General features: G+C 34.4%; 1 protein-coding gene and 1 long non-coding RNA gene across 4 annotated transcripts in view; both read left to right on the forward strand.

Moving 5' to 3' along the window:
• The first annotated feature begins 14633 nt into the window (after nt 1-14633).
• Nucleotides 14634-15053, forward strand: LOC149374781 (uncharacterized). Its single transcript, XR_016292997.1, has 2 exons — nt 14634-14793; nt 14900-15053. It is a non-coding gene; the product is annotated as an uncharacterized LOC149374781 (long non-coding RNA).
• Nucleotides 15054-17684: 2631 nt separating this feature from the next.
• Nucleotides 17685-27042, forward strand: part of LOC106641894 (E3 ubiquitin-protein ligase ZNRF1) — a 147475-nt gene continuing 138117 nt past the window's right edge. The window contains exons 1-3 of one of the 3 annotated variants that reach the window (XM_089590899.1): nt 17685-18554; nt 19592-19627; nt 19860-19955. In XM_089590899.1, coding sequence (XP_089447025.1) covers nt 18197-18554; nt 19592-19627; nt 19860-19955 — 490 coding nt within the window. In that variant the 5' untranslated portion in view covers nt 17685-18196. The remainder of the gene's footprint in view (nt 18555-19591; nt 19628-19859; nt 19956-27042) is intronic. The other 2 variants (XM_089590898.1, XM_089590896.1) reach the window with 2 other exon arrangements.

Below are 27042 nucleotides of genomic sequence, written 5' to 3' on the forward strand. Positions count from 1 at the left end.
TTTATCATTAATTTTGTTATTTTTCTGTTTAAATATATGTTGTTATTATTATTTTTATGAGTTATATATACATATCGTAACGAAAAACGCGTTGGTAAATTACAAATCAATAATTTTTCTTTTAAGTTCAATTAATAGATTTTTATTGTCATTTTGATTGCATAGTTATGTTACAAATTTTAATAAGATATAACATTCGTAATCACATGATTATACTTTAATATTTTTCTTGAATAATTTTTATTATTTATGATACGTTAGATCTACAAAGATTATAGCATACAAATTTTAGATCACGACAGATTCAATTATGTCAACCCTATCAAAAACTTCAGTGCTGAATCAATGCTGAATCAACATTGATTTTAGCGTTGAATCAACGCTGAACCAACGTTGAATCAACGTTGATTCCATGAATGACGGAACAATGAAATCAGTCGTAATTTACATTGTTGATTCAACACTGATTCAACGTTGAATCAGCGTTGATTTAGCGTCAATCAAAACGTTTAAATTATATTTTAAAAAATTACAAAGTAGTATAGTAACATTTGGGGCAGATATATTGACGTTAATGGAGGTACTGTCCGTATGGTAACACCAAAACAGGGGAGTTCAGTTATTTGATGTTAAACTGTATTGAATACGCATCATATTTTTTTATTATTAAATTAACGTTTAAATTAACACTGATTCAACGCTGATTCAATGTTGAATCAGTGTTCATTCAACGTTGAATCATTGTTGAATCAACAATGTAAATTACGACTGATTTCAGTGTTCCATCATTCATGGAATCAACGTTGATTCAACGTTGGTTCAGCGTTGATGTATCACTAAAATCAACGTTGATTCAGCATTGATTCAGCATTGATTTTTATTGGGAATTAGGGTGATTATTTGTTAATTTGTTATAACTTTCTATACGCAAACGCTAAAAACCTAGTAAAGCCAAAGTAAAGATCAAGCCAAAATGTAACATTGAAGATGTTAATAATCTGAATATAATAATCTTAATACTCTCTTTATTTATGTAACTTACGTTAAACTTAAAAACTATATTTTTGACTAGTTCTCTCTGTGCACGAGAAAGATCTAAAGTTAAATTTTAACGCAACTGTTTGAGATCGATCATTAGATAGAAAAAATCGACACAAAAAAAATTTGCACGACAGATCTTAAAGGAATGATAAAATAATCTAACTATCTATATAAAAATAATAGAAAAAAACATAAATGAACAGTTACTTAGCATTATATCTAAGCTTTCTGCGCGGGTTTGGACCTATTTTAAATGGTGCCTTTTCAGCTGCTCGTAATGACCGGATTTTGTGTCTAACAATGTCTACTGCTTGTTCCAAATAATCTGCCTTTTGAGATGGTGTAGTACTTACTTTTTTCATGACATAATCATAATACAAGCCTAAAAAAAACAACTAACATAGTGATTGTTATTCTTATTTTATAAAGCTCATTCATACATAATATCCGAATTAGGTAATATGAAAGTTAGGCATTTTATGCATTTATTTGTGGTTTTAATTGCACGGAATAAGATCTCTATATATATCACAACAAATAACATTTTTCATTTATAAATATAGTTAAAAAAAAATATTTCATGTAGAATTTATTAACATACATAGCTGTGACTTACTGTTTTTTCTTGTCAACTGTTTCATACGATGTTCTAGAAAACAGCTGCATTGTATTGAGGTTTTTCGTTTACTTTAATACTTATTCATAAGAATACATTCAAGAAAATAAACACATAAATAAATACATAAAATATTATTGCAGGAACACAAATTTGCATTAAAATAAAGACCTTTTTACAATAAAATCAACTGCTCATTTTATTAATGTTTGACCACAAGATATTACAATTATATACATTGCAGCATTTTAAGTTAGATATAACACATTACTTAATATAAATATCAAATAAAGTAGACTTACCAGAACTTACACAGATATAGATCAACAAAAAATCTCAATATTACTGACTCATTGTACTTGCGTGCTGAAAATTAGACAGTGCAGCTGTTTTCTCATTTATCATGTAAAGCAGCAGACAAGAAAAAACAATAAGTGACAGCCAGCCAAAGTAGCGCGAGTGGTGAGACGCACAAAAAACGCCAAGTTATTGATATTTTAAAAGTTATATGTCACTTTGATTTGCTACGCACGAATATTTATGATGTAAGAAGATTATATTAGCACAAGTTGCAATGGAATATCTTCATCAACATTTCCTTAAGATAATAATACACTATCTAGCTTGTTCATGCACTTGACAGACTAAATAGCGCACGTTGAGCACATTTGCCAATACGCACAAGTGAACTTCAAACATGCATTTTTTTTTTCATTCACAACGTGGAAGGCTAAAACTTTGTAGAAAACTTATTTATATATCATTTCTAAATGTAAAATTGTCAATTGTATGAATTTCAAAACTTTATCACTTCACTTTTGCGGAAATACGTCGAGAATAAAGAAATCTAGCGGCATTACTTTTACAATTTGGTGCATGATTAATAAAATTTGTGGAGACTCTTGAATTAATTTTCAATTCAACTCCTGTTCTCAGAAATGACTAATGAAAGTTTAAAAAAGGAATATTGAAAATTTCCGGAGTAACAGCAGGTTGTGTGTGAAAGAAACGAAAATTCGTTATCTCGGTTTTTCACTTGAGTTAAATTTTAAATTTGGTCGCACCATTTTTTCGAGAAAAATATAACTAGATTTGTGTTAATTGAGCAACTTTGAAATAAAAAAAAATGACTCGAATTAGCAATTAGCGTTGCGTGGTCACATAAACTTTCTTTAAAGCGACTTTTTTTGGGGATTGTCCCACTCGCCTTATACAGTATGTCAATATGTCATCTTATCCTACTTAAAAACATTTAAATTAATAACAAACTGTTAAATAATGCAATTCACGGTTCTCTACTGGGCTCAGTCGGTGTTACCACCTGCATAATAAATCGAAAACATATATACCTATCAAGGCTTAAAAGTGCTGTTTTTTATTATTAAGGATTTTGAAAAAAAATTCGATGGCATGCCACCTGATTCATCAGCTGACATATCTCCTGAGATGTCATCTTGGATTTTATAAAAATGTTAAATAATATTAATTCACATTTTAAAGCCTCGACAGGTATGTTTTCTAATGTTTCATATGCAGGGTACAATCAAATGAGCCCAACAGAGAGCCGTAAATAGCATTATTTAACAATTTGTCATTAATTTTAATGTTTTCAATTGAGTTACAGATGACATATTGACATGACGAGTCAGCTGACATATCAGATGATATCTAATATAACATAACAGCTGATCTTTATTAGGAGGGTAGGACTCGATTACTTACGTGTTGAGTAAAAATCTGTACGTCGTTTTGTTTCATAACAAGTTATTATTTGTACAGTAAGTATTATTGTAATGTATGAAATAAGTAATTTTAGTGAAAAATTCGATTTAGTAGACTAAGTGTAAAATTCTAATTATAATTAATTATCAGAAAAACACATACTGTGATACTAATTGTTAAAAATAAGTCATGTATTTACTTTAAAGTAGTGTGTATTTAAATGAGGGAAAGAAAATATTGTATGCTCACAATTTATATGTTAAATAAAAAGAAATGCTGTAACTAATAGAAAGTTAATGTTGTACGACGTAATAAAGTAGTTTTTTTATTATTTATTTAATCATAGATAAAAATATTGTTTCATTTCTTTCCCAATCATTTTCCTTGTATGTAGTGAGAGCTCTAATGTAATTAAAGTACGCAATAGCAGTTATTGTTGTAAGCAGTATTTAATTATTAAAAAATTTGACATAAGATCTTACATAAGAACTTACATAAAAACTTACTCAAGATCTTGTATAAGTTCTTCGTTGATAACCAAGTATAAGTTCGTACTCACGTTCTTACCTTAGGTCTGTTACAAGAACTTTACTAAGTTCTTACATAAGAATCGATATAAGATCAGATACAAGATTTTCTTATGTAAGATCTTATGAGTTATTTTTAGCTGGGATATCATATAAGATAATAACGCAAGCTCCTAATCCCTTACAACTCGAGATTATTACAGGCTGCTTTAATTATCCATGATTAATAAAATCATCTCACGAAAGAAGCTCCGGCTTCTTTGATGGTTTATAATAAATACATTGAAACGCCAGCGCCTATCCCCACACAACCCTGGGTCCTTCCTGGCTGCTTTAATTATAGATGATTAATAAAAGCATGACTCAAGCCACTATTTCGACACAAACGAGGGCGCTTACTGGCTGCTCAAATTATATATAATCAATTAAATACAAACGCAAAAGCTTAACCTCACTGAACCCGAGTCGCTTACTAACTGCTGCAATTATTTATGATAAATATTAAAATTACGCAAGCACCTATCCCCACACAACCCAGGGTGCTTACTGGCTGCTTAAATAAAATATAATTAATAGAATAATAATGCAAGCGCCTATCCCCACAAAACCCAGGGCGCTTACTGGGTGCTCTAATTATTTGTAGTAAATAAAATAAGAACGTTAGCAACTATTCCTTCGATTCCCGGGGCGCTTAGGGGTTGCTTACATAATTTATAATAAATAAAGTAATAACGCAAGCGCCTGTCTCAAAACAACCCAGGGCGCTTTTTAGCTGCTTTAATTATTCATAATTACTAAAATAATAATGCAAGTTGTTATTTTCATTCAACCTGGGATTTTTACTGGCTGCTTTAACTATTTAAAATTAATAAATTAATAATGCAAGTGCCTATCCTCTGACAATTCGGGGCACTTACTGGTTGCTTTGATTATTTATAATATATAAATAAATAATGCAAGCGCCCAACCCATCCCTACCCGGGATGCTTACTGGCTACTTTAATTATTTGTAGTAACAAAAAAAATTACACGAGTGCTTATCCTAACAAAACTTAGGGCGCTTAGTCACCTACATTATTTATAATAAATAAAATAATTACGCAAGCGCCTTTTTCCACACAATCTAGGGTGCTGGAGCTCTTACTAGTCACTTTGATTATTCATAATCTATAAAATGTTAGCGCAAGCGCCTAACCCCACACAACCTGGGGCACTTACTGGTTGGTTTGATTATTCATATCATATAAAATAATAACGCAAGCGCCTAATCCCACACAACTCGGGGTTCTTACAAGCTGCTTTAATTATTTGTAATCAATAAAATTTTAATGCAAGCGGCTTTGGCTCCTTTGTTAATTTTTGATTAATAAAATAAAAACGCAAGTGCCTATCCCCACACAACCCAGAATGCTTACTAGCTGCTTGAATTAGATATAATTAATTAAATACTATCGCAAAAGCCTAAACCTACTCAACCCGGATCACTGAAAAGTTGCTTCAATTATTTATGACTTATCAAATAATAACGCAAGCACTTATATCTATACAACCCGGGATGCTTACTGGCTGGTTTAATTTTGTAAGATTAATAAAAAAATAACGTAAGCGCCTATTTCCACACAACTTGAGGCCCTCCCTAGTACTGCAGTCCGATAAAAACCAATAAAAAAAAAATTTTATAAGAGTGTGATGTGTGTTTGCACCCGTAATTTCATTTAAAATCCATAGTAAATCAAAGGTTTATTTGTGTTTATGGGAAATACCTTACAATTCATCAATGTGATTTTATGATAACATGCGAATATTTAATAAATAAGAAATGTAGCTGTATAAATAACAAGCGACTTTTATAGGAGTTCATGGGAAACATATCAGCATTTATTAAATACTAATAGATTGTATTGGATTTTATTCGACTGGAAAAAAAGACAGGGCACTGAATTATTACTTTTATAAGAGTCTACTGGAGAAGCCCAGTAAGAATTATACTCACCTTTATTGGTCATAGTAGGATTTGGTTACGTCATTTAAATCATGTTTTTATTGGCTTTTATGCTTATTTAATTTAACAATTTTTGTAGAACAGTACTATCATTTTAACAAACTATCGAGAAGTGAATCAATGATTTATTGGTGTTTACGGGAAATACCTTACAATAAAACAATGTGATTTTATGATGATATGCAAATATATAATAAATAAGAAATGTAGCTGTATACACAGCAAGCAATTTTTATTGGAGTTTATGGGAAATATATCAGCATTTATCGAGAGTTCAATACGCCTGTACTATACAGTATCCTATAAGCTTTATCCAGTAAATGAATGGTTGTGGAGATTACTGCATTTTCGATTATTCGACTTTGCAGGTGTATCTAAAATCTAAAAGCCCTGCGTTAAAATTTATCTTTGTATTAGAATTCACAAAGAAAATCCGAACACGGCACGATACTTTTGAGGAAATATCAGTTTTTATTATACATAACAGCGATTTGAGGCATTGATATTATTGGTTCTTATTGAGAATACCTGCCCAATCACGGCTGCCACGCGTGATAGAATGACTGGTCTGTATACCGAATCAGATACCGTCCAAGAGAGCATTCAGTAAATAATCGATAATAGTATCGATTCAATCCTATTACCCGTATAGGTCTCTGTTTTACATTGACAGTAGAACGATGTACCTATGGTATTGTCGATCTCTATAATGAGAAGAAAAAGAAAATTAATAGAAGCTCGTGTATACTCAGCAACGCTATCGCTGCGTTTTTTTTTTTTTTTTCTTTTATAGAACCTGATATTAAAATTGCTCGTGCACTAAATTTTTTTTTTTTTTTTTTTAATTTGTGGCCTTCATTATTAGCATTTTATGTCACATGTTCTTTTGCAACGAAATATGTTTTTTAACTGCAAAGATCACGACAAGTTAACAAAGACACTCAGAATCTGCGGAATGCCAATTTATTTGATGTATACGCTCAAAAACTGCAGCACGTATAATATAGTCTGGTAATGATTTTTAACAGGCATTCAGAATTTACGGTACTTTGAATTATACGCTCAAAGATGAATACTCTGATAGCAAGGTCAACTTCTCAATAAGATAAAGAGATAAAAAGTTCAAATAGTCACAGGAGAAACCTATTTTACGTTTCTACGTATATTTCGCATTGTTCTAATATTTACAATTTCTTAATATTATTTTGTGAGATAAGACAATAAACATTATTAATTATATAAACGGTACAACGGCACTTTTTTCTCCCAGTTAGGTACATATGCTCTTGGAATGCACCTTTTAATGCCATAAGATTTGGGATGTGCTCAAAGCATAGCCGTACGAATCGTACTATTATTTGAGTATTATTTCTGATGAGCAATTAGAATTAACGGTACGTGATGGCGTAAGGCGTAATTCTCAAATATCGCAACAAATTTAGAGACTTTACTTTTTGATGCACTCAGAATTAGCGGTACGGTGAACGTTACGATCAAATACTGCGGCACGTTTACATACGTGTAGTTTCATTAGGCAATCAAAAGTTGCGGCATGACTGCTTCCCATAGCCACGGCATGCTTATTATTATGGCATATCATATGAGTTCACATCGATTAAATTGCAACATTATCAACTATCCCTTACTTACATATTTTCGAGAAATCGTTTTTATTATAAATGATGAAAAAACATATTTATAACATAATTTATTAAAAATATTATACTCTACAGAATTTATTTCAATTTCTTATTTTTGTTCAATGGACAAGAAGTTTTAAGAGGGATGAAATATGAACTTCATAAGCTGGTGATGAAATCTTGTTATTCTGGAAATTAAAAAGATATAATTATTTACATTTGCTTGTAAATAATCACCCACATACGTTTAATAAATACTTACGCTATTAGCCTTTGAATTATATTTTGTAACTTTATTCGCCAATAATGTTTTCATACTGGCCCTTATATATTTTCTTCTGTTGGATTCATCTCATCTCCATCCTTGTACACAGCACTTTCATTTACTCGCTTTTTGTAATCTGGACTAGCACGAACAACTCGCATCATTTTTATTTGATCGCCTGTTACGTCCTCTCCATAAAGTTCTTCTGCAACATGCTTTGCCTGTCCCTGGGATAATTCTTTCAAAAAAGGTGTACTTTTTTTGCAAAATCTAAAATTCATCATATTTTTCTAAACCATGTTATATTTATTGGTTTTTTTCTATATGTACACTTTACCTTTTAATAAAGTATGCCATGCACAACGAAATATTAAATCGATACATTTTTTTTTTATAATATGATGAATTCCAATTAAATTTACGAATTCAATTAGAGAACTGCTCGTTGCTGAGTATCTCGTTCTCAAACTCATCTTGTTAATAATTTCGTTAATCGCGGTGCCTTTACCGCTGACATCATATTTCTTTGAGGGATCTTCTTCAATATACTCGAACAATATTTTAAGTTTATCAATCTTATTCAAAAAGTTCATCCCATTCAAAATTACTGTTTTATTACGTTTATTCTAAAAAATGCAAAAGTTATTAATTACTATTCATATTATTTTTCATCCGTACATAAAAAAATTATTTACTCACCCTGAGATCTCTTGCGATTTCTTCCATTTCAATATTATGAGAACTTTGAGTTGCTTTTTCATCAGCGCAATTGTCATCTGCATTCTGAATAGAACATAAAATTAATTATATGTTGCCAATGAGCTAGTTTTCAAAAAATATATTAATTCTTAGAGTTGAGTGTAAAATGTCTCTTAAGTAATTGACTATTGTTGTCATGAATATAATACGCGTAATATTGATTTTTTTTTTTTGTTATTTACTTATTTAAGTCATAACCGGAAACAAATATGTAAGAAAAATTGGTATAAGCGTTAAAAAGTATTTAAAATGTTAAGGATTAGGTGAATAATATTGATTTCTGGGAAGATACCAAGCACACGATACATAACAACGCAGAAAAATATAATTGTCACGTCTGTACTAATAATTATTGTTTTGTCATTGCCAAGATTCTGAAGATCAGTATTTATAGATCTCTAAAGTATTATTTACCATAAAACGTTAAACAACCGCAATAGAAATTTTTTTACGTACCTCCAAACTAGCGTTGCTTCAGGATTCTTGTTTGATTTTACAAGTCCAACATTTTTGTCTTCTGTTTCACTTTTACTGTCAAGCACTCGAGCATATTGAAACATTTCGCACAATTATATAAATATTTGCTATGTATTCTGTTACTTGTAAAAAGTATTATGAGAAACATGAAAAAAGCACAGAGCCAGGTACATGTGCCAACCATGATATGGCCGTATAAAAAGGTTAGTGGCTTTGTTCCAAAAAATCGCGACTGCCTAATATAATCTTATCTTTGTTTAATGCACTATGGTGGTTACATCTCCACTTCATCGATATTTTTGTTTGGATCAGCTGACGTGTTTTGGAACACAGTGCAAGATCATTCTACTGCGCACAACCACGTGACATATACTGTTGGCGGGATTTTCTGGGAATTTGAATATCAAAAATTATATTGAGGACGCTGAAAAAATTATTAAATAAATAACTTATCTAGCTACCTAAGTAAATAAGAACGTTAAAGAATAGTGTATTTATAAATACATTTTTTAGTACACATATTTTTTTTTTGTTTTATAAAAAAAAAATACATTAAAAACTATTTTCATCAATAGACAAAATTAAAATTGCATGTAAATAATCAAAATATAATGAATACGTATCATATTTATAATTTCAATGTAAAAAAATAAAATCTTATGAATGCAAATAATTAAAAGCGTTCTTCAAAAGTATATTTCTTATTTTTTCTCTTTTGAACAGTATTTCACTTTCAGCAAACCACTGGTGGAGTGAAGGGACTTGTGCGTAGTTTGTTATAGGTTTCTGCAACAAAATTAATACCGATTGGCAATATTATTTTGAAGTTACTCTATGCTATTATATCAACTTACAGAAAAAAAATTTTCAACAAATTGTAGTAAAAGTAATCCACAGTCAGTGCCATTTTTCTGCTGTTGAACATCCATATGATTCATCGTGACATTTTTGAGCATTAAACCTGTTATTTTATGATCGTCAGCTGTATACTCAGCCTCCAGAAATTTTAACAACTTGTCAGCAATTGTTTTTGCTCCAAAACCCTTAATTTAGACTGTCAGCCGGTGACAGAAAAAATTAACCAACTTTTCACAGTCTGCCAATTAAAGGGGATATATTTACAGCCCCAAGCTACAGAAAAATGTATTAAATAAGATTCTGTACGCGTTAATGCATTGTTAAACATTAATGTTAGTTTGCAAAAAAAACAGCTTTTCAAAACAACTTTTTACAGTCTACCACTTATTTAAATGAAAGACCACACTGTTCAACAAACTACAAATTTATTGGCAGACGACTACCCCAAACGGTACGGATAGTCCAAAAGACTTAACATCGAATACTTAAAAGTGTTCGTTTAGATGTTCGAAAACTGTCCCCAAAGTATACTTAAATCATCTTTTGCAAATGAGGGCTATGTCACCTTTTTCAAGGTCCAAAATAGTTCGTTAAGAGTACATTGTTCACATTGTAACTTCAAAAGTATTCTAAAAGTATTATTTACGAATACAAATTATGGACATAATTAAAAAAAAAAATATGAGTAACCTCAATTTTTTTCGAAAAAGCTGAGTAAGTTGGTCTCGAACCCCCGGCTGCCAAATTTTGCGTGTGCCACAAACACGCTAATCCACTCGGCTACAATGGACTCGGTTAAAGTTGATATGACTGGCTTACATAAGTATAAGATCACGTTATCGTTTTTTCTTCTGTCTTTCCCATCGTACATTTACATAAAAACAAATAAAATTGTTACTATACAAATCTGATTAAGTATTCAAATAAATAAAAGACTATTTAAGTTTGATAAGTCAGTCATAATAAATATTTCAATGGAATATTGAGTAAGTACGTGCATAATTGTAAAATTAGAGTACCATTAAATATTTAAGAATTGTCGTAAATGCATAAAAAATGTAAATCATACTCTTAATAAAAGAGGTGGAAGAAATTAGTTAACAGAAACTGGTAAATATCTCAATTAAAATATGGGATGTATTGTTAACTATTAGAATAAGCTGTCATGGCATTGTGGTACAATTTTTTCTAATAAAATCATTTTTAAAAAATGTGTTATGTAAGGATAAATATTTTTATCATTAAAAGCCGAATTAAAAATGAATAATTATTACATACATATTTATCATTAAAATTTCGTCTGATCCGCTAGTATACAAATGGTATATGGGAAATAAATAGAAAACAAAATGTATGTCCTTATGTGTATAAATAATATTACTATTTTTAAAAAATAACATGATGCTAGCTAATATAGATCTATTATTTAATACAAACCTTGAAGGACATCCATAAACATATGCGACATGTAACTCTTAACTGCTAGCAGCTCTTATGGCATGGTGGTAAAGCTTTTGTCTCCTGACCCACGAATCGTGAGATCGAGACTCCATGATGAATTTTCTTTTTTTTTTAATTTTCATCACCATATGTTTTTCTTTTAATGATGTGTTCAAATAATAATAAAACAAATTTATACTTAAGTAAAGATATATTTTAAATCTTGTTAAACCCAGTAGTAAATAAATGCCGTTCGAGTTCGAAAGGAATTAGGAAATAATTCGTTTGGGCTTTTGAAATTATTAATTTCTGTCTAGTTTATCATAGTATTAACTAATAAAGGAATAATAATTACTTAAAAATAATTATGATGATAATTATAATAATAATGCAGTAGCAAAGAACGAATGTTAGATAAGATACATCTATTATTTAATATAAACTGCGAAGGAAATCCGTAAACATATGCAACATATAACTGACTATAATTAGCACCTCTCGTAGCATGGTAGTAATGCTTTTGCCTCTGAACCCCAAGGTCGTGGGGTCAAACCTCTGTGGCAAAGTTTTTTTTCTGATTTCCATCACAACATATTATTTTTTTTTTGTGTTCGGATATAAAAAAAAAGTTTAAACTTACGAGCAGAAATTAAATAGTGTTTTATGATATAATTAATGCATTAATTTTGTTTTATCCAGTTGTACACAAATGGGTTATCATCTTATTCATTAAGTTGATAGAAACTGTTTGGTAAGCATTTAAAATTATTATGTGCTGTCTAGAGTGTTATCGAAATAAACATAAAAGATAAAAAAAAGAAGAAAACAAACTTTGCCACAGAGGTTCGACCCCACGACCTTGGGGTTCAGAGGCAAAAGCATTACTACGATGCTACGAGAGGTGCTAATTACAGTCAGTTATATGTTGCATATGTTTACGGATTTCCTTTACAGTTTATATTAAATAATAGATGTATCTTATCTAACATTCGTTCTTTGCTACTGCATTATTATTATAATTATCATCATAATTATTTTTAAGTAATTATTATTCCTTTATTAGTTAATACTATAATATACTAGACAGAACTTAACAATTTCAGAAGCCCAAACGAATTCTTGCCTAATTCCTTTTGAACTCCAACGGCATTTATATACTACTGGGTTTAACAAGATTTAAAATATATCTTTACTTAAGTATAAATTTGTTTTATTATTATTTAAACACATCATTAAAAGAAAAACATATGGTGATGAAAATTAAAAAAAAAAGAAAATTCATCATGGAGTCTCGATCTCACGATTCGTGGGTCAGGAGACAAAAGCTTTACCACCATGCCATAAGAGCTGCTGGCAGTTAAGATTTACATGTCGCATATGTTTATGGATGTCCTTCAAGGTTTGTATTAAATAATAGATCTATGTTAGCTAGCATCATGTTATTTTTTAAAAATAGTAATATTATTTATACACATAAGGACATACATTTTGTTTTCTATTTATTTCCCATATACCATTTGTATACTACCGGATAAGACGAAATTTTAATGATTAATATGTATGTAATAATTATTCATTTTTAATTCGGCTTTTAATGATTAAAATATTAATCCTTACAAAACACATTTTTTTTAATGATTTTATTAGTAAAAATTATACCACAATGCCATGACAGCTTATTCTAATAGTTAATAATACAATATCCCATATGTTGATTGAGATATTTACCAGTTCCTGTTAACTAATTTCTTCCACCTCTTTTATTAACAGTACGATTTACATTTTTTATGTATTTACGACAATTCTCAAATATTTAATCGTACTCTAATTTTATAATTATGCACGTACTACTCAATATTCCATTGAAACATTTATTAGGACTGACTTCTCAAACTTAAATAGTCTTTTATTTATTTGAATAATTAATCAGATTTATACAGTAATAATTTTATTTGTTTTCATGTAAATGTACGATGGGAAAGACAGAAAAAAAAAAACGATAACGTGATCTTATACTTATATGTAAGCCAGTCATATCAACTTCAACCGAGTCCATTGTAGCCGAGTGGATTAGCGTGTTTGTGGCACACGCAAACATTTGGCTGCCGGGGGTTCGAGACCAACTTACTCAGTTTTTTCGAAAAAAATTGAGGTTACTCAAATTATTCTTTTTTCAATAATGTCTATAATTTTTATTTGTAAATAATACTTTTAGAATACTTTTGAAGTTACAATGTGAACAATGTACTCTTAACGAACTATTTTGGACCTTGAAAAAGGTGACATAGCCCTCATTCGTAAAGGATGATTTAAGTATACTTTGGGGACAGTTTTCGAACATCTAAACGAATACGTTCAAGTTACTGAAGTGTTCGAATTCAATTCGTAACGTCCTATGTGTGCCGTCTGGGTACTCCAAATACTAACTTTTACATAACACCATTAGTTTGCAAAAAAATAAATAGTACTAGACACAATGTTTTACAGTCTGCCAAGGATAGTGTAGAGTTGCGCAAGCATAAGGTTGGAGAAATTTCACATGGCAGACGAATTTACGATATATATATATTTTAGACGTACTGGTGAATTAGCATTTTTTTCCCAATAACTCGGAACAGTTTTTTACAGTCTCAAACTTGTTTTGTTACAAACTGAACAATGCAAAATGTTAAATAACATGAATGGCAGACAACAAGAACTCATAAAGGACACTGCAAAACTGTTTTCAACTTGTTAAAAAAACACAACAATTTTTAACAATGTATTTCAGTCTGCCAATTTTTTTTCGCAATATTTAGTTACTAAATAGACAAACTACAAAATGGCAGACGATTTATTGTGATATTAGTGTCAATGTAAAAAAATGAAAAAAAAATTTATTCCCCATACTGGCCTCTTATAGTATTGTAACGAATAAATCAATTTTTTCCAGTCTGCTGCTATTTTGCAGCATTAATCAGTTGATTAATTAACAAAATATTGATAGGCAGACGTTGTTACTCATGGTACAAGTGTTAATTAAACAGATTAAACAGTTAATTGATCAAGTTAACAATTTTTTAGTTATTTTGTAAGCCCAAAACTTTGAAACATCATATTATGAAAAATGTTTATTCCTTAGCAATAAATTCATAAAAATTACTATGAATTTAAAACAGCACCTTTTTTAAAAAGCCCGCCATATCTTGAACCGATTCTAGAGCACCTATGTTGCCTACCTTTCATCAGTAGCTATCGTAAATAGTTTTCCCTCCAATTCCGTTAGTACAACGTCTGTTCTGTCATGAGTTAGTCGTAATTATTGTAGTTTGATCCTTCATCATTAGATGCAACCAATTATGGTTGGATTTTAAGTGATGATGGCCATTACGAATTTAAATGGTTTGATGGCCCTGAAACACCAGAAACTATCCAAGAAATTTGATTGCCAACAGAATATTCTCAAGGTATGTTATTATTAAAATAAATTGTCATAAGACAATGCAGTTTGTTTTAAAATTTTTTGCCGATAATGAGTGTTATGTAATGTAAATTCTTTTTTTTATTTAACAGGAGAAGAAGACGAGAATGTGTTGCAGGAAAACGAATCGTTGCATGATGATAGTGATGATTTTGATCATAATAGTGACGCGGAAAGCGATATCAGCATTGACATAAACATGTCTCATGAAGGCGAATCTGATGAAAGCTCTTAATTAAATTTATTTACTTGTTATATTTTCTAATTGAAATTTTTTTTTTACTGTTTTATACGATGTAATTTGTAAGTGCTAACTGTTGTGAAAATAAAAAAAAAATTTCATACGTATAACAAAAACTAGTACCATGAATAAGAACGTCTGCTAATTAATATTTAGATAATTAATTAACTAATAAATGCTGCAAAACAGCAGCAGACTGGAAAAAATTGATTTATTCGTTACAATACTGTAAAAGGCCTGTATGGGGAATAAATTTTTTCTTCTTTTTTTTACATGGACACTAATACCATAATAAATTGTATGCCATTTTGTAGTTTCTCTATTTAACAACTAAATGTTGCAAAAAAAAATTGGCAGACTGAAATACATTGTTAAAAATTGTTGTGTTTTTTTAACAAGTTTAACCTCGTCTGCCTACACATCTAACTTTGCAAATAAGTATGCCCATAATTTGAAATGTCATATTTAATTACAAATTTGCATTGATTAAAAAGGCAGGCTGTAAAAAATTGTTCCGAGTTATTGAGAAAAAAATGCTAATCCACCAGTACGTCTAAAATATATATACATTGTAAATTCGTCTGCCATGTGAAATTTCTCCAACCTTATGATTGCGCAACTCTACACTATCCTTGGCAGACTGTAAAACATTGTGTCTAGTACTATTTATTTTTTTGCAAATTAATAGTATTATGTAAAAGTTAGTATTTGGAGTAGTCGTCTGCCAATAAATTTATAATATGTTAAACAGTCTGGTCTTTTATTTAAATAAGTGGCAGACTGTAAAAAGTTGTTTTGAAAAGCTGTTTTTTTTTTTGCAAACTAACATTAATGTTTAACAACGCATTAACGCGTATAGAATCTTATTTAATACATTTTTCTGTAGCTTGGGGCTGTAAATATATTCCCTATAATTGGCAGACTGTAAAAAGTTGGTTAATTTTTTCTGTCACCAGCTGACAGTATAATTGAATTAAAGTTTCAAATGCATGGCCTGCAATACATTGTACTTATTATACCAAAGACATTATTGATTACATTTATTATATTTATTTGTTTGATTTTGAAACGTGTTTTTTTATCAATTACTTTTTCTTGATTTTCATTATACACTATTTTCATTTAACTAGTGGTTTTAATGCGTCGTGTGATATTTAAAAAAAATATATACATAGAAACAAGTATAGACTGTTTCAGGAAAACAAAGCCAGCTTGCCGCAGAGGTATGCAAGATTTTCATTAAAGGATGCTTGTACGAAATTGGATACAAAGTGTTACTTAATTTCATTTATTGCAGCTACATTTAACAAATTGTTATTTTGTAATATGTTTTAGTCAATCTAGCAGCGCAAACGGTATATTTTAGCAACAGACGGGGTATTTACACAAAAAAATCTCGATCAACAGCAAAAAATAATTAATTAACGTACCGATAACTTAGAATTATTGATAATAAGTAAAGTAAATAAAATAATGTTAACATTCAGAATTACAACGTATAAACAAAGTATGCTTATTTATTCAAAGTAGCTGCAGTTTTATTGTTTACGCTTTACCACATAAATTATTCAATAACGCTTATAAATTATACATTAATGCATGTGTGTCGAAATTCCTGAAGTGGGCCACCAAAAAATAAAATTGTCTTATTCGATTCGGTCTTCTCATGATTTTGTTGTTAAAGATAAAAATTAGAAGTTGTTTATTAATTTTTTCAAAATTTGACTTTTCAACAAATTTATAAGCAATTGAATTTTTTAACGCCTTTTTGTTAAAATAGCGATTTCTCAGTAGCCAATAAATAAAAACTAATGAAATTTGGTGTACATAGTTAAAAACAGCAATGAAACAAAATGCAATGAAAATAAAAAAATAAAAAAATTATTTATGAAAAATTAATTTTTTAAAAATAATTGAAAATTTAACAAAGTTCTCATATAGGTAGAACAAAACTTTTTGTCTTGTTGAATTCAGAATTTAATAAGCTATTTTTATCAAAAGTAATATTTTAGTACACTCTATAAGAATAGTATATTACAACCCAAGGCCAGAAAACTGAAGATCCCGACCTGCGTGGTTATGATGGCCGAGGCGAAGCCGAAGCCCTCATACACGTAGACCGGGGTCGTTAGTTTACTGGCCGTGGGTCGTATACGATTTTTCTTCATACCCCGGCCGAAAGTACGTTTGATACATTAATAATTACGAATAAATAGCATGTCTGGTTGATAGTTGACGCTCTGACGCTCGAGTATATACGTGTATGTTACTTTTTTGCTGTCTGCATCAGCGCCATCCACCGGGAATCTCTTGTAGCACATGTAGCTTCGCAGGCTTATGTTATAACATAGACCGATGTACAGAAAAATAGTTATATGGTACGGCCCCAGGACGTAATGAGCAGCGTCAGTACGTCACCAATGTTCTCTCAGTGTAGGTTTAGTGGGAAAAAGTATATCTGTGGAGTGCTGAACCGAACCGAACCATAGAAGGGTGGGGAGTGTGAAGTTCACACTGTGAACACTTTTCACAAACCTCTAGAATCGGATAACGGAATCGGGAACATCTAAAGATTCTGAAGTGTTTTTTACCGTTTGAATTGAATCTGAAAAGTAATGTATTTTTCCACGCCTGCTTAAGCCTTCGAAACTCCTAATACCCCTGACGCCTGATACTTATTTTGTTTGCTCAGAGTTGAATCCTCGAACAAGTGTTATTTTGTCATCGTGTAGTAATATAATCTTGTATGTACGTTATACGTTATAGTAATAGGTATTTTGCATGGTAACTTATGTATTATTCTGTTTAGAGTTCAAAAATATATAAATCATGCTCACAAAAATATATGCGTATGCACATGTACATATGCACATATGGGTAAAACTATCGAGCCTGGTGACACAGTATCAGCTAAACCTAGTCAGTTGCCCGTCCAGCCTCGGCGGGGCCAGCTCTGCCGCACTTAAAGACGACGGTAGCTCCCACTCCCACATTCTTTAACCTTTACCCCATAATAAAGTCAACTATTTTTAGGCCATAACCATCAGTTTGTACCCTGTATAGTACAGCACTCGTTTGTTGAAGAGCATTGTTACTGCTGCAAGAGTAGTAGAGTAGCAATAGGAAGGGTACGTAGTGCGTTGCGAAGATGGGCGCGAAATCAAGCACGATCACGCAAGGTGCCGGAGCGAGTGGTCAGTCACCTGCAGATCCTAGTGAGACTATGCAGAGCTTTTCAACATTGCGCTCGTTGCCTAGTGGTGTGAGTATGTTGCAGCATCCTAGTGAGACCCAAGTAGATAGCCGGATTGGTTCTGACAGCAGGCAACGAGCACGTTCTCTCAGCTCTGTACCTGACCTTCCGCCTGAGCAGGCTGGCCTTGGAGCCACTGTTGGTGTAAGTCATGTTCTTGGACTACCCCAGCTTGATCCGGATGACCTCGAAAATGACAGTAGTAGAGTCTATGCCACGAACAGCTTACCTTCCCACATTTGGTCTCTCAATGGTAAGTGTTTGGATTATGACAGTGTGCATAGGGGTTATTTACATTCATGCATCCTTGTGTGTTGAAGATTCATATCTCTGATTTAAAATTGGTATTGGATTACTATAGACGTAGAGCCACACAAACTTGAAACCAGCCCTAACAAAGGCACTGAGTCATAATTATGATGCTTGTTTTGAGTGTTGATGCCATATTGTCTTGTGAGTAGTGCTTACACTGAATACAAAGTCTAAACAAGCAAGTATGAGAGATTGATCACTAAACTTGCAGTCTGTCAGTCTGGATTAAACAGCAGTTTGACCCCCATATTTACTGTTATAGCCAGTCATATTGGTCATATTTTAAGCAAAGCAAAGCATACAAGTAAAATTATTAATTCTATCCGTGATAATGTCAGATGAAAGCTCTTGTTACTATTAAGTATTTTGATATGTACGTAACATACTTATATATTTTTATGGAATTTCATGTCGCATACACAGCATTACAAGGGAAATAATCGACAACAAATGCAAGTACAGTTCTTTTAGTTGATATGTGTATGTCGATGAAAATGTATTGATAATTCTCTGTTCTCATAGCCATCAATTTACTGCCTTACATTTTTCTCTTGTCAGTTCTTGTTCTATTTATTTTTTCCTTATCAAGACCTTCTAGCAATGGTATTCTTATGTCTGTGCCTTGCTTTGCACATAGCACTGTGTGGACCAGGCAGCTGCTTCACACTGCTTGTTTTTTCTGGTGTGCTGCTGATTTGTGGTCAGGGACACACCTGTGTTAGAAAAAGTGTTTGTTTTGACATTCGTTGTTTGTGTAGTTGGCCTGGTAACCAGTCTAACTGCTGACTGCAATAGTGCATACATTTAATACACGCGCCTGGGTTGTAATTATCTCATATTGTACTATTGTCAGCTTGGAGCTCCTAGAAAGGGTACTCTATACTTGACAATATTGAATGCTGTGATAGCTTGAAGCCTAACTTATATTAATTATGGGGGTGATTGTAAGCTCGTGCCTGCATGATACTGCAAATGAAGTTGTACCTGTGCATACGGTTAGACGCGCCTTTTATGGTACATCTGCTCCTACCGTCCGTCCTGGTAGCACATTGCCAGTTTTGATAAGCATACTTATATACTTAATACGCAATTTCTTACAAAATTACGTAATTCTGTAAGAAATTGCGTATTAAGTGCACGGGTCTGCTTCTCAAAACTTGCGATGTGCTACTAAGGTACTTAATCTATAAGTTCTAAGACACTTCAACTCTTGGTCAGTTTGATCTTACTTTTGATATTATTTTAGGTTTGAAGTGTCCAGTTTGTTCTAAATTTATTTTACCGGAGGACATTGAATGTCACCTTATAATGTGTTTAACTAAGCCACGTTTAAGCTATAATGGTAAGTTATGCTTGCTTACATTTTACTTATAAACATGCATGTCAATACTTATAATTGTATTAGATTAGAACTTTATACAAGAATAACAAAAGGTTTTAATTGGAAGTAATCAATTTTACTACAATTTACTCATGCTTAACTGTAAAATGATAAATTCATTAATTACATAACTCACTTAAATTTATCATTAAAATTATTGTGCTCTCTTGTTTGATTCTTGGTAGAAAACTTTTGGATTCAACAATATAACCATGCCTAAAAGTGTAGCATTAAGTTAAATGAATAAAAAAAAAGTTTTTTTTTTTAAATTCCACATTACTATTTTCAGAAGATAATATTAAAATATAAAAATATTTAGTACATAATACAAATCCTAAAATCATAATAATGTTTATACAAAAGTATGCATGTGAGAAAGTGATGAAAATAGAGCATCCAAGTGAAAGAGTGTTAAGAATAAAATTTGAGTTTAATCAAATATTGTCTGAATTGTTTAACTTGAATAAAAGTTGATGGTTGTTATTTAGAATAGTAATTATTCATTTGCTGTATTTTTAATCCCTGAAAATTATTTTTTGACTGGCAATTTTTTGTTTTAAAGCTTCTTTTATAAACATTTCTTTGTCTTGTTTGCATGTATCAAATATAGATAAGTAATGGTAATCAAGACAAATTATCCAAAGTGGAGGAGATTTTACGTGTTTAATAAGTCCATTCTGGCGATTGATAATGAATAGGTCTAATCAGGAATGATTATGGTTATGAGTATGAGAGAAGTATCTAAGCGAGTAGTATAACAGGTGGCTTCAAAGGGTACAAGATACACCCCATTATAAACATCTGCTGATAATCATCTGTAAAATCATCCATCATTGCGATCTTCTTTTATAATTCTGGTAGGTTTGGTGGTCAACCATATTGGTTAGGCCTATATTTATCCTTTCTTAGATTGATTCAATGTGATTTTAGTCTAGCAATGAGGAAACTATTTATTTAATCACTATATCAGTTACTTGTATTTATTGAGATAATCGGCGCAATACTAAACTATTGGATAGTTTTATTTACTATAACTGAAAGAATTGAAACGCCCACTGACAATTTAAAATTCGTGCTTGGATATCAAAATGAGATTTGAATTCCGACTTTAATTTTTCCACACAGACTATTCATAATTTTGTGAATGAGACAAAATGATTTTAAATTTTCCCGCACTTAAGTTCTCTCGTGCGTACATATTTGAGAATGTTTGGCTCCAAACTCTGCCGCCTGCAGCGCTGCTGCAGAAGAGCCATTGTGGCGTCTCAAATGTATACATAGATATACAAATACACATACGTATCTACTATTCTTGTATGTATTGAAAATATATGTGTACAGATACAGGCATAAGCCTTATGACTGTATGCTAAGCAAGTAAGCAGCCTCGACTGAGTCGAGTCGACTTATGTACGTGTAAACAATGACGTGACGGTCATCATTAAGTCTAAAGACGGTCAACACAATACCTATATATATTTTAGACGCCATGATAGCTCTTCTGCAAAAGACTGCAGGTGGCAGAGTTTGAGGCCAAAAATTCTCATACGTGGTTAAGATTCAGTTTCGCTCGAGCACTCATACCGAACGTATGCTTTCTGCGCATGCCCGTTACGCATCGCTCTTACTCAGACTTGAATTCTCTCTATACGGCCCTTTTCAGGGCTACCTCTACTCTCTTTCGGTAACTGCGACTTAGTTGCGCCTCTCGACTGTGTTTCCGTTAAATCTTGTACCCGCGTACACGCCACCCTCAGGGATGGCCCGCATGGCTGGCCGTTTACTAGGACACACAAGCAAAACATTGGATAACCCACAATTCAAAGTCATTATGACCAATTCTTTCGAAGAGCTATTATCCGAAACAGACTCATCATCTTTCGAGATGTTCGCGCTTAACAGTGCGTCAGTGCTAGTGCAAGTAACAATAGCTCACAGTTACCCTCAATGTCAAACATGACAGACAGCCGGCCAGTGGACCAGCAATCCCTCGAGCTGAACAGCCGAGACCCCCGCGTCATCCCACGTAACTCCCAGCGAAAACGCAGCCCACTCTCCGCAACAATGCCGCCCGAAATTGCCAGGGAACTCGCGAGCCAAAGACAACGGATTGAGTACCTGGAAAATATAGTAAGTGAGTACTCAGTTTAGCTGGAAAATTCGACTCATCTGATAAACTCTTTAATACTCTTCATCGAGGAGAAAGACGCTTCTATTGCAACACTCTCCACAAAGTCTCACTTCGCCGTAAAAATACCGCCATTGAAAGGCCCGGGCTTGTAAATCCGTCACCAGAAAATCGTGACCCCCTGAACCTTATAAATTCTTCCACTGTGGAAGATAAGATAGTCCTCTCGCTACCAAAAACGGTACACACCCCTGCGAAATCCTAAAATTTAAAGCCATCCAAAAAAACGGCGTACGCGAGATCTCGACGCGGACAATGCTGCAGCCAATGGCTCTGACATGAAGATAGAGCAATCTCCGAACTCCCGATCTTAATTAAGATCTTCCCAAGCGGAGAAAAACGTGTTCGACAGTCACCTTAAGAACCCACCACAATTCGAACAAGAGGAGACTGCTAGTCCTCCCGAAAAGAAGGCACCACCTCCCATCACGATCTTGGACCAAAAACTCTGGCCCAATATAAACAGAGCCCTCTCCACACAGCAGCCTACTGCCGCGCCGCCTTCGTCTGTGGTTTCTGCAGTTTGAACCATGCCACCACAGCCTGTACGAAGAAGGACTCGGACAAAGTCACCCCTTGCTGTGCAAACTGTAACGGCGAGCACCGTGCTCTCTACCGGGGATGTCCAAAAACCCCCCAAAAGGAAGCTCACGCTCCCAAGAAAGAAACTGTTCCTCATTTTCCTTTTGGGAAAGCCACCCTTCGAACAACAGCCCAAAGCTCGGACACCATTCGCCCAGGGATGTCATACGCCAACGTGGCATCCTCTCAGCAACACCAGACAAGAGCTTAACCCCTAACTCCTTTGCTCAATACACCCCCACTACCGAGACAATCCTTCACTCAATAATGACCCCGCTGACTTGCCTCGACCAAAGAGTGTCTGGTTTCGAGGGCAACAGAACAGCAGCACGCTAGACAGAGATTTCACGCTACTCAACTGGAACATGGGCAGCATCACACACTAAACGACTAAACTTACACTTATACTCCAGACAAACGACATCGACATTGTATGCATTATAAAAACGCACCTAGACAACACAAAGACGCTCTACATATCAAACTACACGGTACACAGACGTGATAAACGTAAGAAATCCCATGTCGGAGTGGCTATTCTTGTTTCGCAAGGGTATCTGCCATCGAGTCATTAGTATAGACGCTGCCAATTGCGAAGCAGTCGGAGTCGAAGTACAAACCACATTATCCGCCTCCATTAAAATCATCTCCCTCTACTCACCTCCCAAGGACGATCCTAACACCCAATGCATAACCTCGCTGTTAGACTCCAACATGCCTACGATAGTTGCTGGCGACTTCAACGCCAAGCACAAATCGAATGGATACAAATACAAAAATCCTAAAAGTCGTTCCCTCCTCAAACACTTGCGTAACCTCAACATTAACATTGAGGTTCCAAGTGAACCGACTTACTATTCTAGCTCACTAAACCAATACCTAGACATCTTAGACATATTCCTGACGAAAAACTTGACCACCTGCCATCCCGATGAAACTACGAACATCCCCAGACCTCCCTTGCAACCATCATCCAGTCTACCTAGAGATTCCTAGATTTCTTCTCACCATAATACCCATTACTACCAGCTACATATACTAGGCCCACCTCATGTATAACCTCAAATCCTCGCCATTTAAATGTCGTACCATCAGGTCCCAAACAGACTTTGACATAGGAGTATACGAATTCACAGACGAACTTAACTGGTGCACACAAGACGCCACCACAACAACTACAGCTCTCCAACACATACTCAAGCTCCCCCGCGATCTTATGCGTCTTATCAAAGAGAAGAAAAGAGTGCAGAAACTCTGGTAGAAGCGGAGAACCCTTAACTAAAAATACACCTTCACTCCCTGGAAGTCAAATGCTAAGTCTTCGAATTCCGGAACAAGGAATTTAACAAATTCATAGCCGAGGCAGAGTCCCACCCAAGAAATGCTTGGAAGGTTGTCGAAAAACTACAAATGGCATCCCCCCCCCTTCAACAAGGGAACAAACTCTACTCGCTAAATTCGGACAAAGCAGAGATCTTCGCAGATTCGTTGCAAAATCAATGCTCCCCCAACCTTAGCGCTGAAGAACTAGCCCAGGAACACGCGAGAATCAACCACACGGTGCAGCAACAGGTCCTTAACAATTCAGATTTTGAACACTGCACACCCTTCGAAATCAGAGGCATCATCTGCTGCCTAAAAACTCGAAAAGCCCCTGGCAGAGACGGTATTTCTAATAGCGTCCTGAAAATCCTCCCTCAAAAATTCATCACGACGATTTGCAACATCACCAACGCCGTGATGCGCCTTCATTATTTCCCAATTGCATAGAAGGTGGCTACGGTCATTTACCTCGGTCACCAAAGACCTCTCCGATAGCCTCATCCACAAAAACTTTACCGTGATAGCTTTCCTAGATGTACAGCAGCCCTTAGACAGAGTTTGGCACGAAGGCCTCCTGTACAAGCTTATTCAGTTAAGTTCTCCGCACTACCCTATCGGTACCGTCAAATCCTACCTCTCGGACAGATTTATCCGCGTTAAAGTAGGCAACTCCCTCTCCGATCCCCACCCAATAACCTCGAGAGTCTCCCAAGGCTTCAAACTCTCACCCACCCTTTTCAACATATTTTGCCATGACCTGCCGCAGCACGAAGACATCAACGCGTACGTGTATACAGACGATGTCGCGGTCAGCTGCACGTCAAAACAACACTCTCGGTGCAAAACCTTCCTAAACGAGCATATCGTCACTCTCCATTACTCTTATAGTCTTTGGAAACTGGTCGTAAATGAGGCAAAGACGATAGCCATGCTCGTCTATTGGAAAAATCCGAGGAAGAAACTGCAGAAGATAAAGGTCAACGGAGTAAAAATCGACTGGAGCTACTCCGCCAAGTACCTCGGTGTCACACTAGATCGTCGACTCACGTACGTTCGGCACATCAACAGCCCTCGCGGTAAGGCATACGGAGCCTTCGTTCAACTAAAGCCCTTCTCTAACAACAAAGCAGTCTCCCAGAAGACCAAGCTGCGCACCTTCAACGCCATCATCAAGAACATCAGCACCTATGCGATACCAAGGTGGGGCACTGCAAAGGAAAACCGACTACAGGGCATCCAAAGCCCTTTCATGAAGATACTAAGGTCGGTCCTGGGTATTCTGTGGTACATCAGGAATACTTAGATTATCAAGGAGTTTAACATAATTTCTTCAATTCAAGCAGCCTCTGTTCTTGCGTCGGAAATCCGTGCCTCCATTACGGACCACCCAAACTCTACCATCGCTGCACTCGTGAACCTCCAACCCGGGCGCTTTGACCTTAAACGACGTCCATGCGCTCTCGCACAGAACCCTGAGGACCCCCAAAATACTCTAGATCTTCAATCCTTCTTATTTTAATCGGATGCATCTCCATAATCTCGCCGAAATGAACGCGACTTCAATCCGTACGCTTCCTTCAGGAGCACCCTTCTATCTGTCGTATCCTTTACGGCTTCAACCTTATGCAGTACTTACACTAATTACAAGTACGCTTCTAAATACACATTACCCAGCGGACTTACACATCTACACACGCACACACAATAACATCAAATTTAAGCTTCTCTAACTCTATTCCTGCGCAAGCCAAGATTCGAGCTTCGCCCAGATACGTACGTGCCCATACTCCTTTTTTTCATTTGAGAGTAACAAATGCATTTTATACCGCTTAATAACACTTCTCACATTTTCTTCGCGATATCGGGTCATTGTACGGGTCGTATGGAATTTTAAAAATTTGCCTAAATTTCTTACAGTTTGGTTTTTATCCAAGTTAATCCTAATTTATTTTTTCCATGAGTGCGAGCGAGACAGCATGTGTTACGTCAACGTAATACTAGCTGTGATTGGTTTAAAAACTCTTACGCGCATACTGTTGACTCCTATGTGCACGAAGACGAATTTTTTTACGTAAAGCGTACCTTACCTAACTTTCCCTGATCCAATGAAATTGCGCGATATGCGATACGCTTTATGCTTTACGTGGTTCCATGTGCCCGCACCCTTAGACTATGGCGAAGTATCAGAACAGCCACAGAATGTTAGTGGTAGACCGTATCCCTATCACGAAAAGTCACATATGCTAAAATCGTTCTTAAGGCCTTTTGGATGTTTCGAGCACTGCTTAAGTTATCAACCCAGGCTCTTCATCCTAGGAACGCTGACGCTATCCCTAGTGTTTCAACTACACTGAGAGGGTATTGAGGGGGTTGCTTCTTTGTATACAGAAGAGACGTGCCGCCACAGCTCTAGTGGCGCCTCTCTCCTACCTAGTAGAGCTGATTTCCCAACCTAGGCGAGCAGCTGCTCGAAAGTGTCAAGGGACAGCTCTCCTATTAAATTAAAACCTATTAAAAGGAAATAACCTTCACTGTGGTGGCTCTGTTGCTTGGGCCAGTGGCTCAGCGCTCCTGACTGGGGGAAAATAGCCTCCAATTCAGCAGGAAGGCAGTCCTGCTGCAATGAGAGCAGAGCTACTGCTTTTAGTGACGAGTCATCTTCAGTCGGTAGAGAGGCTCCCCCAATTTCCTCTCAGTGTACTTAGGGATACGTCATCACCACGCTATAACCAAAGATCTGAGTCGATACCAGTTATTATGAGTAATACACGGTAAATATACCTACACCGATGTTCACGGTATTCGTGATATATTCTTGTCTTGTTGGCGTGTACGACTTGCGGTGTATATACCAGGTCTGGCAAGGCAGTGAATTTTCGTGTCCGAGGTTCACTGGAGAAAGATACGTTTCCTTGCTTATCGGCGCTATTTATAGCCGATTCGCAGATAGTGTAC

This window comes from Copidosoma floridanum, unplaced genomic scaffold (genome assembly GCF_036245765.1).
Source record: "Copidosoma floridanum isolate Cflo_tuat_1 unplaced genomic scaffold, Cflo_Japanese_pri ptg000013l, whole genome shotgun sequence".
NCBI classification, from domain to species: Eukaryota; Metazoa; Arthropoda; class Insecta; order Hymenoptera; family Encyrtidae; genus Copidosoma; species Copidosoma floridanum.